Source organism: Corvus moneduloides, chromosome 24 (genome assembly GCF_009650955.1).
Source record: "Corvus moneduloides isolate bCorMon1 chromosome 24, bCorMon1.pri, whole genome shotgun sequence".
In the NCBI taxonomy this organism is placed as follows: Eukaryota; Metazoa; Chordata; class Aves; order Passeriformes; family Corvidae; genus Corvus; species Corvus moneduloides.
In genome coordinates this window covers 2188802-2203935 of record NC_045499.1, presented here as the reverse complement: position 1 = coordinate 2203935, position 15134 = coordinate 2188802, and the positions used below count along the sequence as shown (strand labels likewise).

Below are 15134 nucleotides of genomic sequence, written 5' to 3'. Positions count from 1 at the left end.
TGCTCCGGGGCAGCGGCGGCCGCGGTGCCGGCGCGGGGCCATGGCGGCCCCGGACAGCTGCGTGAAGGTGGCCGTGAGGTGAGCGCGGGGATCGCTGCTTCCGGCGGGGGAGGGCCGAGCGTCCTGGGGGGGGGCGCGCACGGAGCGCGGTGCGCCCGGGACCGATGCCGAAAGGCGGGGCGGGCGCTGCAGCTGCGGGTGCGAGCGGGGGTTGGTGGGTGCCCGCTCGGCTCTGAGCCCCCCCAGGGCAGTGAGACCCCGCCGAGCCGGTCTCTGCCGCACCCCCCGCGCCCTCCGCCGCTCTCCTCCCCACCCCCCGCTCCCCGCCGTTTCGGGATGTGTCCCCCCTCTCCCCACCGGCTCCGGCGCCGCGCAGCCCCGCACTGCTCTCCCTCCACCCACCCCCACCGCCCGCCATCCCCCGTGGCCGGCGGAGGGCGAGGCTGGGAGCCCCCGGCTTCTCCACCTGCAGAGCCGGCTGGCGCCCAGCCTGGGCAGTTCCCGGCTGCTGCGCGGGTGGCTTTGGCCGTCCGAAGTGTCACCAGGATGCCGGCGGTTGTGGGGGCTCCCTGCCCGCCCCCCCCCCCCCCCCCCCGCTGGGTGGTGGGAAACGATGCGGTATCTCGGTGTCCTTTGTGCTGGGAACAATGCGCCTGCAGACCCGCACCTCACAGAGGAGCTGCTGGCTGCCTCTGAGCCCGCCGGGGCTCGGGGGGCTGCGGGAGCTCGGGGGGCGTGGGCCGGGCGAGGCCGAGCCCCGCAGGAACGGGTGACACCCCCCAGTGTCACCCTCGTCTTTGTGAGCGCCATGCCCGGGCCGGTGCGCGCCGTACGGGCGGAGAGGCTCTGCCGCTCCCTGCCCCTCGGGAGGAAGGAGTCCCCGGGGAAGGAGGGGATCTGAATCCCACGGAGAGGGATTCCGGCAATTGCGGATTCCGGCAATGCCGGACCCTGCCCGGACCGGGACCCTGTCGCGGCAGAGCCGCCGTCACGCGGGGGAAGGGACCGGCCGGTCCCCGCTCACCCCGTGCCTGTGCCGGGGCAGTCGCATCTGCCGCGCCCGTGGCGTGGGAGCAGGTCGGACCCCGTGGGAGCCCGGCCCCGCAGCCCGTCCCACCCGGCCGGGCACGTCCGTCTGTCCCCTGTGCCCCCGGCACGGGCAGGAGAGGGCTGGTGGCTGCGGGGACTGCGCGGGGCTCGGAGGGCACTGCCCGCGCCCTGCCTGGTCGGAGCGGGAGCACAAAAGATGCTGCTGGTGCAGCGGCAGTGATGGAGGGAGAGCGGGTGGGTGTGGGGCTGTGTGTGCGTGTGCACGCCGATGTGCAGGGCTGTGTGCGTGTGCACGCGTGTGTGTGCACCACCACACCTCCCGGCCCCCCTGCCCTTCCAGTCCGCTCGCCCTGGGAGCAGCCGGAGGGGATTTTTTTGCCATTCTCCTCTCGAGAGGCCGAGGGTCGAGGCCGGGCTTTGGCTGTGAAGGATGGGGGAGCTGCAGGAGTGACGGCAGCTCCTGCTGCGGCTGCTGCTGGGGTGCCTGCACAGGGGCAGGGAGGGCTGTGCCAAGATCGAGTGGCTGTGCCAGGACACTGACCTGGGAACCGAGTTAATGCCGTCGCTGGGGGTGGAGATTTCCTCCTGGCCAGACTCTTCCCGTCTCCATCCTGCATTCTCTCGAGATGATGCCTTTTAACATCATCCTGGAGATGGGGTGGGTGCCCCGCGGGATGGCGGCTGTGGAGTCGTTTCTGCTGGGCTCTCCTAATCCCTCAGGTCCCTTCCGGCAGTGGGGTCCTGGGCTGGCTGGTGCTGGGGCAGGGGATCGCAGCCGGGAGGCGACTGGGGTATGCAGCATTGCAGTGGGGCTGGAGTGGTCATGGTGAGGAACCAGGGAGGGGGGAGAGGTCCAACCCTCTTCCACCCCTCCCTTGAGGGAGTGAGCCAACATCCCGCTCAGTGCAGCTGGTGAGAGCTGGGCAGATGGGGGGATGTGGTGGTGGAGGTGAGTCGGGAGGACAAAGGAGCAAGGCTGGGAACAAGGAGGGTGCAAAACAAAGCCGTCAGGTCGCCATGCAGCAAGGTGGCTCTGATGCTGAGCTGAGTGTGCAAGGGCTGAACTGTTCTCCTTGCAGACCACCCACCTTTTCTGCCACAGCAGCCCCGGGGGCCTGGGGCTGGATCCCCTCCTGTCTTGGACTTGGAGCAGAGCGAGGTTTTCCTTTGTCGGTGCTGGTGACACCCTGCTGGTGGAGCAGCCAGGCTGCAGGATTCTCTAAGACCCTTGAAGTAAACCTGCCCCAGATCCCACCTCTCTCAGCCATCAGAGCATGGGGGGGATTGAATGTTTCTGGGATGCAGCAGGACATGGATCAAAGCTCCCCTTTTGTCCCTTGTTAATAACATGAATGGGCCAGCTGTGCTGTTTCTTTGGGGTCTCTGTGTCTGTGCTGCTGGTGGGAGCAAGGTGGGACCTGGGGAAGAGCCAAGGACACTGGGAAGTGTTGGTGGACACTGGGTGGTGTTGGTGGAATGCACTGTTATTTGCTGGGGTCAAACAGCTGGGGATGATCCAGCTGATGTCAAGAGGTGCCAGAGCCATCAGGACCCATCTCTGTGGTCCCACGGAGCCCTTAGGGTGGGAGGAGTAGGGACAGTTGAACAGAGATGCTGGATCTGTGTGCCCCAGTTCCTGCTGATTGTCTTGGTGTGGCAGGGGAAGGCAGGAGCGATGCTGTGGTGTTTCACTCTCAGCCTTACAGGCTCCCATCTTCTCCTCGAGGCCCTCATCTGCCCCATTTGTGCTGGGCTCCAAAGAACCCGGGTGCTGAGCCCCCAGTTGTGCTGCGGGGACATTATTTAGGCTTCCCACGTGCTGGGAGGGAAATGGCCGGTACCTGCGGCAGCGCTGCTGTCAGCAGAAGGAAATGCAGGCCCAGCAGCTCCTCCTGGCCCAGGGGCTGATTTGTTCCTATACCTTGTACCTGCAGCTCAGACCTGCACTGTCTGCAAGGGCAGGGCTGGATCCTGCCCCGGCCCTTGCCCTCCCTGCCAGCAGGGTCTGCCTTTGCTTGCCCCTTACCCCCAAGTGTGGCTCGTGGCTCCACGGGCAGGGAAGGACCGGCAGGGCCGAGCTGGCACCGCAGTCAGGCCGTGCCCACGTGCCCTGTGCCAGGGCAGCGGCCTCAGCAGGAAGCTACATCCTGCCAGAATGGTGCTGAGCAGGGCCTGGGGGCCACCCCTCCTCAGACAGCAGCCGCTGCTTCCTTCTTGGAGGTGACCTTCAAGCGGGTGGCTGCAATGCAGCCAGCGCCACAGCTCCCCACTCCTGCCCTCTGTCTAGGAGCACAGCCTTGGTTTGAGGCTTGGGACAGAAATTTGAGGTTTGTGCCTTGAGGCTCGGCAGCCCCTCTCCCCACAGCCCCCTCCAAGACTGCAGACAGGTGCTGCAGCTCCTGCAGCCACAGTGAGCCGGGGAGTGCGACTCGCTGTGCTGGCTGCAGGAAGCAGAGCTCAGCCCAGTAGTTTTGCAGTGTCAGGAAGGGCTGATGGCATGTATTGACCCCAGAAACCATTAAACTCCTTGGCTGGAGGCCTGAGTGGCCTGGCTGGCTGCAGAGCTGCTCCCTGAGGGCACCTCCAAACTGGCAGGCTCATCGGAGAGAGACAGGGGCATCCCCTGTGCCAGAGCTGCCCCTGGCACTGAGCATGCCTGGCCCACTGCAGAGACGCAGGAAACGGAGCTTGTGAAATTGGGGAAGGAAGTTGAGTCGTATTTCAAGTTTATTTAAACTCTGCAACCTCCAGTGCTCTGCTGCTCTCGCAGACGCCCCTGCTGCGATGCTCTGTGGTCCACGCCAACATCCCGCTGCTGGCTCATGCCTCGGGGAGTGACTCCCAGCTCCTCCTCGGAGTCCCCCCTCCCCTCATCATCGGGCACCCCTGGGAGTGCTTCGGCCAAGTGGCTGAGCTGGCAAAGGCCTGGTGGTGGGATCAGCTGGGCTCCAGCCCTGCCAGGGTCCTGGCATCTCTACTGCCACACGGCTGGGGCTCTCTGCCTGCTGGGATGCTTTCTGTGAATCCAAAGTGTCTGGAACCAGCTGGGGTCAGTCCCCGAGGAAGTGAAGTTGTAGCCCTTCCACATCAGCTCTCTGGGATGGATTTGGGTCCAGCTGGAAAGGTGGTATGAACCCAACTCGTGCCAGTGTCTGTGCTGCCCAAGGGCTCCAGTGGGGAGAGGGAGGCTGCAGCCCTGGTACCTGCTGCCCACCGTCACCTGCTGCTGCTGCTGTAGCTTGGAGCCCCTTTGTGTGGTCCTGGGGGGCACTGTCTCCTGCCAGCTTTGCTGGTGTGGGGCTGGCTTTGCTCAGCTGTCACAGGGCCGTGCAGGGAGAGATAAGGCAATCAATTCTACCCCAAGGCATGGGATGTGACTGTCTCCTGGAGGGGGAGGGGTAGGGAAGGGGAAGGGGGGAGGGGAGCAGCCCATCCTGGTGTTGGGCACAGCCCTGGGGTGCTCTGTCTCGCGTCTGCAGGGTCAGGGGGCAGCCCTGATCCCCGGAAGGAAAGATCTCAGGAGGCTGCTGTATCCTCAGAGTGCTGGGCTGGCAGACCACCGGTGTGGGCACCCCAGCCCCTTTCTCTCCACCCTTTGCGCCTACTGAGGGCAACTCAGCCCTGGCAGCAGCCCCTGCCCCATTCTGTGACTGTTTTGCTGCTGGGCTGAACCCACCCAGAGGAGCTGCTGCTCTTTGCTTTCGCTTTATGGGTTCCCAGCCTGCTGTGGCTCGGGGCTGCTGTTCAGAGAGCGGCGAGGCAGCGGCTGCCCAGCCTGGAGGGAGGTGTCGGGGACCGCGGAGGGCAGGGACTGCCCGGGCTCTGGGGCAGTGCTGAGCCCAGGTGTGTGGGTGCAGGGCGTTCTGTGCCTGGCTTCAATCAGGCTCTCAATCGGCTTTTACAGCGGAAATGTCAGAAAGGGGATGGGGACGGTGCGAGGGGGGAGCAGGGCTGCGCCCCGCGGTCCCGCCGGATGCGCCATCGCCCACAGCAAAGCTGCTTGGGGAGGCTTTTGGTGCCTGCACACATCACCCATCGGCAGGGGATTTAACTGAGCACCGTGGAGCCTCAGGAGCTTGGGAGGCCAGGGCCTCCCAAGGATCAGCCAGAGGACGGAGCCAGCTGCTGCCTCAGCAGTGAAATTGGAGGCAGGAGAAAATTGCAGATGAAGCCCCAAACAAAGCTGTCAGGAACATGGCTCCTGGCCCCAGGAGAGGGAAGGTGATAGCCCCTGCGAGCCCGATGTGAACCACGGAGCCAGGCCTGGCCAGTGGCTGTACTGCTGTTCCCGCTGGGGGTGGGGGGCTGGCCCCGGTGGTCCCACAGGGCTATTTCCTGCTGGAGGCTGTCAAAACACTCCGTGCCACTGGTTAAACAGCCGCCAGATTTGGGATGTGGTGGATTGTGAGGGCAGCTGCCGCTGGGATCTGCTGCAGGAGATCAGTCTGCAGGGGGTGACTCTGCACCCTGGTCAGCTGCTGATGGGTTTTACTTTGCCTTGGTGGAAGGGACAGTGACTGGCCACCTGCCCACCACCCCTTCCCTCTCTGGGCAGAGCAGGAGCCGGTCCAGTGCTGCCCTGGTACGTGCTTGTGTCCCCACTGGCACCGCACTGCTGTGTGGGTGGAGGCTGCCTCACCTTGCCTGGAGTCTGTCCCTCTCCATACGGATGCCGTACAGTCATTACCCCCATTGCCAAGTGAGGCTTCAGAGCCGGGCCCGAGGACCTGGGGATTCCAGTGCAGTCCCTTTCCCTGCTCTGCAGCTCCTTGGAGCCTGACGTGGGTGGGGATGATTTCTTGTCACAGCTTGCTGTAGTGGAGCCTGGTGCCAAGCTCCCCGTCCATGGTCCACCTGCCCCATGTAACTGCGTGGGGCTGTGGACACCTCCCTGCCCACTGCCTGTGTCTGAATTTGGCAGAGTGAGGTGTCTCCATCCCTGCTCTGGTCTGGGATGCTGGCTGATGCTGGCAGGGAGCTGAACTGCTGCTTCTCCTCTTCCTCTAAGCCTTCAAGCACTGAGTTCCCTGGCCCAACGTTGCAGGGCTGGAAAGCACAACCCAGCCCCTCCATGGGGGAGGGGGTCTCTGGGTCCGTGGTGCTGAGGTCTCTGCTCATCCATTATCTCAGGCTGCACCTCCCTGAGGGAGACATGAGGTCAAAACATTCCCTGTTCCTTGCCCAGGTGAGGGACTGGGTTTGCTCCTGGGTGCTTCACAGCATCCCCATCCTGCTGGCCAAGGGCTTGGCGTTTATTTGTATTTTGGGGAGGGGTTGGAGAGGCACCCCTTTTGTGCCATCTACTCCTGCGTCTTGTGGGCAAGACAAGCAAATTTGCTCTGGCGTTCCCCGTGGGCTGTGGTATCTTCTGCCAAGGTCAGGTTGTTGTTTCCCAGTGGCAGTCAGAGTGCACTGGGGGCTGCCAGCGTGCTGGCTTTAGGGCAGCCTGATCTCCAGTATGGGCACACCATACTGATACTGGGGTGGAAGTGGGATGTGGGGACCTTGCAGGGGCACCTGGGGAAGGGCGAGATCCTGTGGATGTGATTCACTGACTTGGGAGGAAATGGGAGCCTCAGTACTGGGGTGCAGAGCTGGGTGGGGAAATGTGTCCGTCTGTCTCCACAGGGATGTCTGTGCTTCACAGGATCAGGCTGATGGCCGATCAGGCCCAGGGTCTACCGGTGAACAATGGTTTCCTTTTAACTCCCTGTTAATTGCTGATACTGCTGCTGAGCCAGTGGTTTTGGGGCCGTTCCTGCATGGCTGGAGGGGAGTGGGGGCCCTGCTGGGGCATGTGTCACATCGTGTGTGCTGTCACACGTGTGTTTCCCACCCCACCTGGGGTCTTGTGACACTGCACCCCTTTACAGGTGACTGTCCTGGGTCTGTTGTTTGCAAACATCCTCGTGGTGCTCCCCTTGGGAGGAGCTGGAGGTATCATCAGTCACTTATGGGGCTGAAGGTGGAGTCCAGGGAGATCCCAAACTGGGCTGGCTCCTGCTCCCCTCTGGGCTGAGCAGAGAACGATCCCGTGCATCCCCTGGCCCCTGCTGGTCCATGCGTGCTGCCAAGGGCTGGGTGTCCCCAGTGCTGGCCTGTGCAGGCAGCACATCCCTCGTCCCTGCGCCACGATGGGTTCAGCGCAGAGCAGATGGTGCAGCTCAGAGCCTCGTGCTCCTGCCAGAGCTAATGAGCAGCACATGCTGCCTGCCAGGGCCTGATTTAAAGGTTTCCCTAAGCCTGGGAAAGTCTGGAGTGGTAGGATTAGGGGGAGCCCCGGGGGGCTCTGGGGTCCAAGGCAGCGGGGCTTGCCCTGCAGGGGAGCAGGCTGGGTGGCACTGGGATGGCTTCCTTGGGGGATGGATGTGGTCTGGAGGCATGTCCCCCCTTTGAGCTGTGCCCAGTGGGCCTCTGGGTGCACCCCAGCTCTATGGGGTGTCCCCAGGCTGCCCAGTGCTGATCCAGTCGTGCTGGCTGTGGCACCCCCTGCCTCGGTAGGGTCTGATGGGGACACAGTGGCATGGGGGGCTCTGTGCTGTGCTTGCTTCTGCTGGGAGGTGCCTGGCTTTATCTCTTAATTGGACCATTTGCTGACCAGACCTGGCAGTCTCTGGGGAGCCTGATTCAATTTTCTCTGATTGCTGAGCCACTTCCCTGCCGTGGTAATTAAATGCTGAACTTTGTCTTGGTTTGTGTCCAATATAACCTGTGTGCAGAGAGCCAGCCCTTGGCAGCCAGCGCTCCCCCGGGCCCCCATGCTCAGGGGGAATGGGGCTGGGAGATCCTTCCGCAGGCAAGGGGGAAGATTCCCCCATGGGATCTGGGCCTGGGGAGCCACTGGTGAGGGCAGGCAGCCCCAGGCATGCTTGCTGTGTTGGCCTGGAGATGTGGGAAAACCTGGAGAACGTTGTTCTGATCCTGCCCTGGGGAGCTGCTTGGCCAAGCTGAGTGCCCCCCACACTGCCGTGCTGCACCCCATGTGCCACACCCCACCTCGCCTGCTGGGTCTGTGGTGCCTGGGCTGTCCAAGACCCATGAGATGTCCTGGGAGAGCATCAGAGGATGTGAGAGCTGCTCCTCCTGGCTGACCTGGGCTGCTTGGTGGGATTGACAGGGCAGCAGCAAAGCGTGGGGGGCAGGCTTGGGGCAGAGGAGAGTGAGGTGCACGGGGAGCTGTGTGCAGGGCTGGGCTGCTGGGCTGGTGCTGCTGCAGCTCTGAGCTGGGGAGGCTGGAGGGAGCCAGTGGCACAGGGAGCAGAGATGGGGCATGGGAGGAGTGGGGATGGGAGCAGGGCAAGCAGAGGGGATGTGGGCGTGCGAGCGGGATGAATGCAGGGTCGTGTGGGGAGGGGAAATGGGGTGAAGGCAGATGATGTGGGGAGTGGGGTGAGCACAGGTGATGTGGGAACAGAGAAGGGAGCAGAATGCGTGCAGGCAGTGAGGGGAGAAGAGCCAGGTGCTGTCTGGGCTTGCCCAGCCCAGCTGTTCTGACAGGCTTACAGAGCTGGGCTGTGCCCTGGTGGGGTCTGCCAGCTCCAGCCTCTGCCAGCCCACGGCAGCTGGTGCCTGTGGCTGGGTGAGGGGCAGTGCTTCCCCAGCATCGCAGTGGGCAGCCTTGCCCCTCTGCAGGCAAAGTGGACAAGAGGTCATGGCTATGAGCATCTGGGGCCTGGCACAGAGAGGGAAAGTCCCATGGAGCTCTTCCACCCATCGCTCTCCAGCTCTCTGGCTCTGCTCCCTGGGCAGCCAGCCCTTCCTGGCTGGGCAGCCTCCTTGGGAGGGAAGAGGAACAGCTCTTTGTAGGGTTTGCAGGCGGCTTGCAGAGAGGTCTCGGAGGGACAGGAACTCTTTGTGACCCCCCCAGTCTGTGAGCAGCTGCCCTACAGCCCCCTGACAGCGCTGGGAAATGCTGGAGGGTGTGTGTGCTCAGGTTCCCTGGAAGGTGCAACAGCCTCTGTGTGACGTGGGTGATCCTGGGTGATGGGTCTGGGTCCCTCTGTCTCTGTGCCAGGGCAGCTGTGTCCCAGCAGGATGGCATGGCCTGGCATGATGGATGGCATGGCCTGGCATGATGCCTTTTCCTGGTCTTAAAATCAAGAGGCATACACGGTTAGAAGGGGAAAAGGGATTTTACCTTGGTATTTATTCTTAAGTGTCCTTAGGTGTACACGTCCAGGTCATGTGCATCGAGATGCACCCCGCCGAGTCTGTCTCTGTGTCTCTGTCCCCCTCCCCCCTCCCAACATTGGGTATAACATTATAGATTTTACTAATTAGCATATCTATCAAAGATTCCCCAATGAGAGGCTCAAGTGAGCCCCCCCTCCCCAAGGAACCTTCCCTGGATGGTTCTATCTTGGTTTGCAGAATGTGTTCTGGAGAGGACCTTGAGGTCTGGGGCACACTGATCCCCAGCTATGAAGCTTCTAAAATGTTGAGTCTCTCAGCTTGACAAACAAGTCCAAGAATGTAGGCAAAAAGCACTGAGAGTACAGAAGTTGTAAAAAGGTATAACAGGGGTATAAAAGAAAAGGCAAAAATCTTCATGGCATCAGCATGTGCCCACAGGCAGTTTGGTGGGGTGCGGCTGTCGTGGCTCTGGCTCTGTGCTGGAGGGCTGTGGGAGGGTGCTGCCATGGCTTTGGCAAAGTGCTGGGGGCCAAGGATGCTCCGAGCCCCTTGGGGCTGCCATGGTGGTGGGCTGGGAGACAGGAAGGTGAGGCAGTTGGGTGAGGAGGACATGAACCCAGCAGTCCCCGTCAGCCAAACTGTGCTGTCCCCTGCGAGGAGACAGCCTCCCTTCGGAGTGCAGGAGGCTGGTGGTGTGTGCAGCCCTGCAGTGGGGACACTGGCTGTGCCTGGTGTGGTCAACCCCATCCCCTGGCCTCTTGTAGGGCTTGAGATGCTGGGATGGGCAGCTCCCTCCCCGGGAGGCTGTGCCTGCTGCGATCAGGGACCCCAGGCTGACCCTGCCTGTGGAGCTGCCTCACAGTGCCCACCTGGCACTTGGCTCCCAGCCCCTCCTCCGCTCCCCCAGGCCTGGCACAGGGCAGCGGTGCAGAACAGCTCACCCTTTGTGCCTGCCGAAGCTCCTGCCCCTCAGCTCCTGCTCCTCGGGGTGCAGGACCCGCTCCCCGCCCTCTTCCCAGATGCTCGGTCTCCCTGGCAGCTCAGCCATGGAGACAGCGCTTTCAGAGCCTGCCAGCCTGGCAGGGATGGGAAGGGGAGCAGTGGAGACGCTCCAGCCGAGGTCCCCTTTGTGTGTGTCCCTGTGTGGCTGCGGCTCTCCTGGCACGCACAGCACAGCTCGTGCTGATGGCTGTGGATGCTGAGGCTGGATCAGGCTCCTGCTGAGATGCCCAGCGGGAGCTGCTGGCTGGGGAGGGATTTTCTGCACCCCCACCTGCTCCTCTGTGTGCTCATCCATCCACCTCCTGCCTGGGGGACGGGGTGCCTGGGAAGGTTTTCCTGGCAGGAGCATTTGGCTGGGAGCGTGCAGCTCTGTCCTGGCTCTCCATTCCTTGTCACCGTCCCTTCGGGGGGAGCTGAGGGGGTGGGGGTTGGTGTGGCTGAGGTCCTGCTGGCTCTCTCCTTCCTGGGGTGCTGCCTGTGCTGAGGCCGGTGTGTTCATGTGGGCGGGAGGGAAATGAGCACTGAGCACCTTGCTGGCCTCAGGACAGGGTGTATCCTCCCCACAGCCACTTAGGGCACAAGTGGTCACCAGTGCCAGCGTGGGGCTGGCTGGGCACGGACTGGCTGGGAGAGCTGGGGCTTGGGTCACTCCTGCCAAGCTGGAGGGTGGAAGGCAGCACCCCACTGGTTAATTAACTGCTGGTTAATTTTGGCTGCGCTTGGCAGCGAGGTTCCTACGGGCCACATAACCACGGGAGCCTGTGCCATGGACCCTCAGGAGGGCAGCAAGGCTCTCGGTGGGTGTCCCAGTCCTGTAGGCCAGGGCACCCCAATGCGTTTGGCTCTGCTGTGGGTCCCATTGGTTGGCACAAGCTGTGCTCAGGGCTGGGGGCTCATGACTGGGTGCGGAGCAGGTTGGCTGGCGGGTGAGGGAGCATCTCCATCACTCACAGGTTTGACCCTGACAGCATCACACCCGGTTCTTCTGGACCTCTGAACAGACAGCATGTGGCCAGGACCTTCTTTGGTGTGGCAGGGACAAGGAGTGCCAGAACACACTCAAATGGTGACTTTATGGCCACCAAAGTTGCTCATCTGTGGGAGAACATGGGAAGCTGAGGCAGAGGATGGCAGCACTGCAACCTCCCACAGTGTCACCAGCAGGGGTTGAGAACAGGGCCAAGGAGAGAGCCCGGGCTGGCTCTGTAGGTGATTGTCATGTTTGGCTGGAAAACTGCTGGCAGGAAAGGACCTGGGGGATGCTGGTCAGTGGTGGCTGAACATGAGCCCAGGTGTGCCCAGGTGGCCAAGAAGGTGACCTGGCTTGTACCAGCCTTAGGACTCATCCCTCTGAGCTGGGCACTGCTGAGGCACCTCCATTCCTGAGGGCAGCCTTGGAACCCTCACAAGAAAGAGATTGAGGGGCTGGAGAAGGGGCATGTCCAGAGAAGGGAGTGGGGCTAGAAAAGGGTCTGGAGCACCGGGAGGGACTGGAGGGGCTCAGCCTGGAGAAAAGGAGGGTCAGAGGGGACCTTCTTGCTCTCTATAACTCCCTGACAGGAGCATGGAGCCGGGTTGAGCTCTGCTCCCAGGTAAAAAGTGACAGGACAAGAGGGAACGGCCTCAAGTTGTCCTGGGGAGGTTTAGGTTGGATGTAGGGAAAAATTTCTTCCCTGAAAGGGTGGTCAGGCACAGGGTGCCCAGGGCAGTGGTGGAGTCGCCATCCCTGAGAGTGTCCAAAAGATGTGTGGGTGTGGCACCAGGGGACGTGGGTTAGTGGTGAGTATGGCAGAGCTGGGGGAATGGTTGGACTCAATGATCTTAGAGAACTTTTTCAACCTAAACAATTCCATGATTCCATGTTTGGAGGAGGTGTCATGGTGCCTGGGCATGACTTGGAACTACATGTGAACACCTCCCTAACCCAACCAGAGTCTCATGTTGCCCAGTGCCCAGCCTGGTGGGCTTCCTGAGAGGGCAGGGGTGCCACACTCTGGTACAGGAGAGCTGGGCCAGTTGCACACTGGGGAGCAGGAGGAGCAGCTGCACTGGCATAGAGAAACCCTCTGAGATGTCTCCTGGTGGCCACATAAGACCCCCATGATGCTTTGTGATGTCTCTGTGCTTTCCCACACGAGTTTTGGCAGCTGGTGCCTGTCCTTGCTCTCTTGCTCCACTCATCCCACTCTCATAGCAGAGTCTGTAGTATTTGTCCACCAGCTGGCAGCAGCTCCCAGGGACATCCCTGGGTGATGCTCGGGCAATTGCCTGAAGAGCAAGACCTTCTTGGGGGGGTTCCTGCATCTCCCATGCCTCTCTCGTGCTGGGGAGCCAGGACAGGATGGCATGGGGGAGCACTCTGGGTATTGGCACACTGGGTCCTCTCCAGCCCCACAGGTCCCCTGGCTGGGAGAGCCAGGGTGAGGAATGGGTCTCTTGGGTGCTTGGAGCTGGTTGGGCAGTGAGGTTTGGGGAATGGGAGTGGGGCAGATGTTGGTGTATGGACACTGGAACAGCCCAGCATGGCCAGGCTCAAAGTGAGTTCCTAAATGCCCTGTGGAAAATTCATGTGTGCACACCCCTCCAGTGCTGCTTCTCATGCTGCTGCAAACCCCCCTTGCAGGTATTTAACCCTCTGGAGGGAGTGGAGGGCAAGTGGAGAGACAAAGAAATATTTTGCTGAAAACCTGCTCTCTTTTTTCCTAACAGGAAAAAAAATTCCCAAACGTATTGTAGCTCCAGTTGGTTCCTCTGCCCATTCCCTGGGGCCGCAGTTGCTGTGCATGTCTAGGGTGGGGATGGGGGAAGCACATCATCTTGTTCCAAAAGTAATTAAAGTCAGGGATAATTTTTCTGGAGGAGGGTGGAACCCTGGGAAGGCGACAGGAACGAGTCTGGGACTGAGCACATCAGAAGCTGCTTTTTATTGTGGCTGCTGAGCTAAATATATCCACAGAGGCACAGAGCTGTTCCCATGCCTCTGCTGTGAGGGGGTGAGGGGGTGCCTGTGCACTGCCTGCCCTGCCAGGGACACCCTGTGCCCCCAAACACAGCCCAGGGGTTGGGCCCTCCTGGGCTTTGTGTGCCACTGGCTGGGTGGGTGAGGAGGGGTGACTCAGGCGTGGAGCTGTGCCAGGGCAGGGTCAGGCTGGAGATCAGGGAAAGGTTCTTTCCCCGAGGGTGCTGGGCACTGCCCAGGCTCCCCAGGGAATGGGCACAGCCCCAAGGCTGCCAGAGCTCCAGGAGTGTTTGGACACCGCTCCCAGGGATGCCCAGGGTGGGATTTGGGGCTGTCTGCAGGGCCAGGGGTTGGACTGGGTGATCCTGGTGGGTCCTTTCCAGCTCAGGAGATTCCATGATTCTGAGTCCCAATCCACACAGCAGCTGCTCAGGTCTCGGTGTGGCTTGCCAGGGATGTGGTTTGAAGGAATTAATAGCTGTGTTTATGGAGCACCCGGGGACGGGAGCTGTGCAGTCATTAGCACTAATGAGAACTATTTGCATGGTGCTTGGCTCCAGACTCCTTTCTCCATGAGTCCCCTGGGAGCCCCCAGCTTCCTGCAGCCAGTGCATCCACCGACAGCCCTGAAGAGGAGCAGTGTCAGTGCAGGTCCAGCTGCTCCGCTCCCACGTTCTCGGGCAGGGGCTGAGTGCCGTGGGTGGGATGCGATGGGTGGCTCACGCTCTCTGCCCAAGCCAGGAGCCAGCGCAGCCTCGCCTGTCGTGATCCCATCGTCGAGTCCACGGCTGGGGACAGCTGTTGGGCTGGGCAGGGGTTTGGTTCAAATGGTGGGGACTGTCTCGTCATGTGTCTGCATTTTGCATTTCAAGCCTTTGTAGCTGCGGTTTGATGTGTCTGCGTCGGCAGCGAGCGGGGCTGTGCTGTGGCCTGGCTGCCTGACTGTGCCCCGGTCCCTGACGGGGCTGCTGCGATGCCATGGCCTGTGCCCAGCCCCTCTGCGATGCCATGGCCTGTGCCCAGCCCCTCTTTGATGCCATGGCCCGTGTCTGTTCCCAGCCCTGCTGCGATGCCATGGCCTGTGCCCAGCCCCTCTTTGATGCCATGGCCCGTGTCTGTTCCCAGCCCTGCTGCGATGCCATGGCCTGTGCCCAGCCCCTCTTTGATGCCGTGGCCTGTGCCCAGCCCCTCTTTGATGCTGTGGCCCGTGTCTGTGCCCAGCCCCTCTTTGATGCCATGGCCCGAGTCTGTGCCCAGCCCTGCTGTGATCCCATGGCCCGTGTCTGTGCCCAGCCCCTCTTTGATGCCACGGCCCGTGTCTGTGCCTGCCGGGGGCATCGGGGTGCATGAGCCAGCACAGGCGTGGGGGCTGCCTGGCCCGGGCTGGTGGTCCGGGGGCAGTTTTGGGTGCAGGCTGTGTGTTGCTACCGGCTCTGTGCCCAGCCCTGCCTGTCACCTCAGGAGTGGAGGTGTCTGCTGGTAGTTCTGGGATGTGTCAATCTCTGTTCTCAGCTACAAAGAGGTCAGGGTGATGGCTGGCTGCAGGAGCTGAGGCTTCCCCTGCCCTGTATGCTCCATGTTGCAGGCAGAGGTGCTGCCCATGCCCTGCCTGCATGAGCCATGTTTCCAGCAGAGATTGGAGAATGTCCTGAGCTGGAGGGGACCCACAAGGTTCACTGATTCCAACCCCTGGCCCTGCACAGACACCCCAACAATCCCACCCTGGGCATCCCTGAGAGTGTTGTCCAAACGCTCCTGGAGCTCTGGCAGCCCTGGGGCCGTGCCCATTCCCTGGGGAGCCTGGGCAGTGCCCAGCACCCTCTGGGGGAAGAACCTTTCCCTGATCTCCAGCCTGACCCTCCCCTGGCACAGCTCCAGCTGTTACACTGGGTCCTGTCCCTGTCACAGAGAGCAGAGATTGGAGCTACTCCTTGTGGGGAAGCTGCAGAGCTCGATAAGGTCTGACCTCATGGTGCTTTTATCCAGTCTG

The 15134-nt window shown here is 61.9% G+C and overlaps 1 protein-coding gene across 5 annotated transcripts in view; it reads left to right on the top strand.

Moving 5' to 3' along the window:
* The window catches only part of KIF21B (kinesin family member 21B), a 47129-nt gene continuing 31995 nt past the window's right edge, over window positions 1-15134 (top strand). For all 5 annotated transcript variants that reach the window (XR_004244367.1, XM_032133077.1, XM_032133075.1 and 2 more), the window contains exon 1: window positions 1-78. Coding sequence is in view for 4 of the 5 variants with exons in the window: in XM_032133077.1 (XP_031988968.1) it covers window positions 41-78 (38 nt within the window). In the remaining variant the exon portion in view is untranslated. The remainder of the gene's footprint in view (window positions 79-15134) is intronic.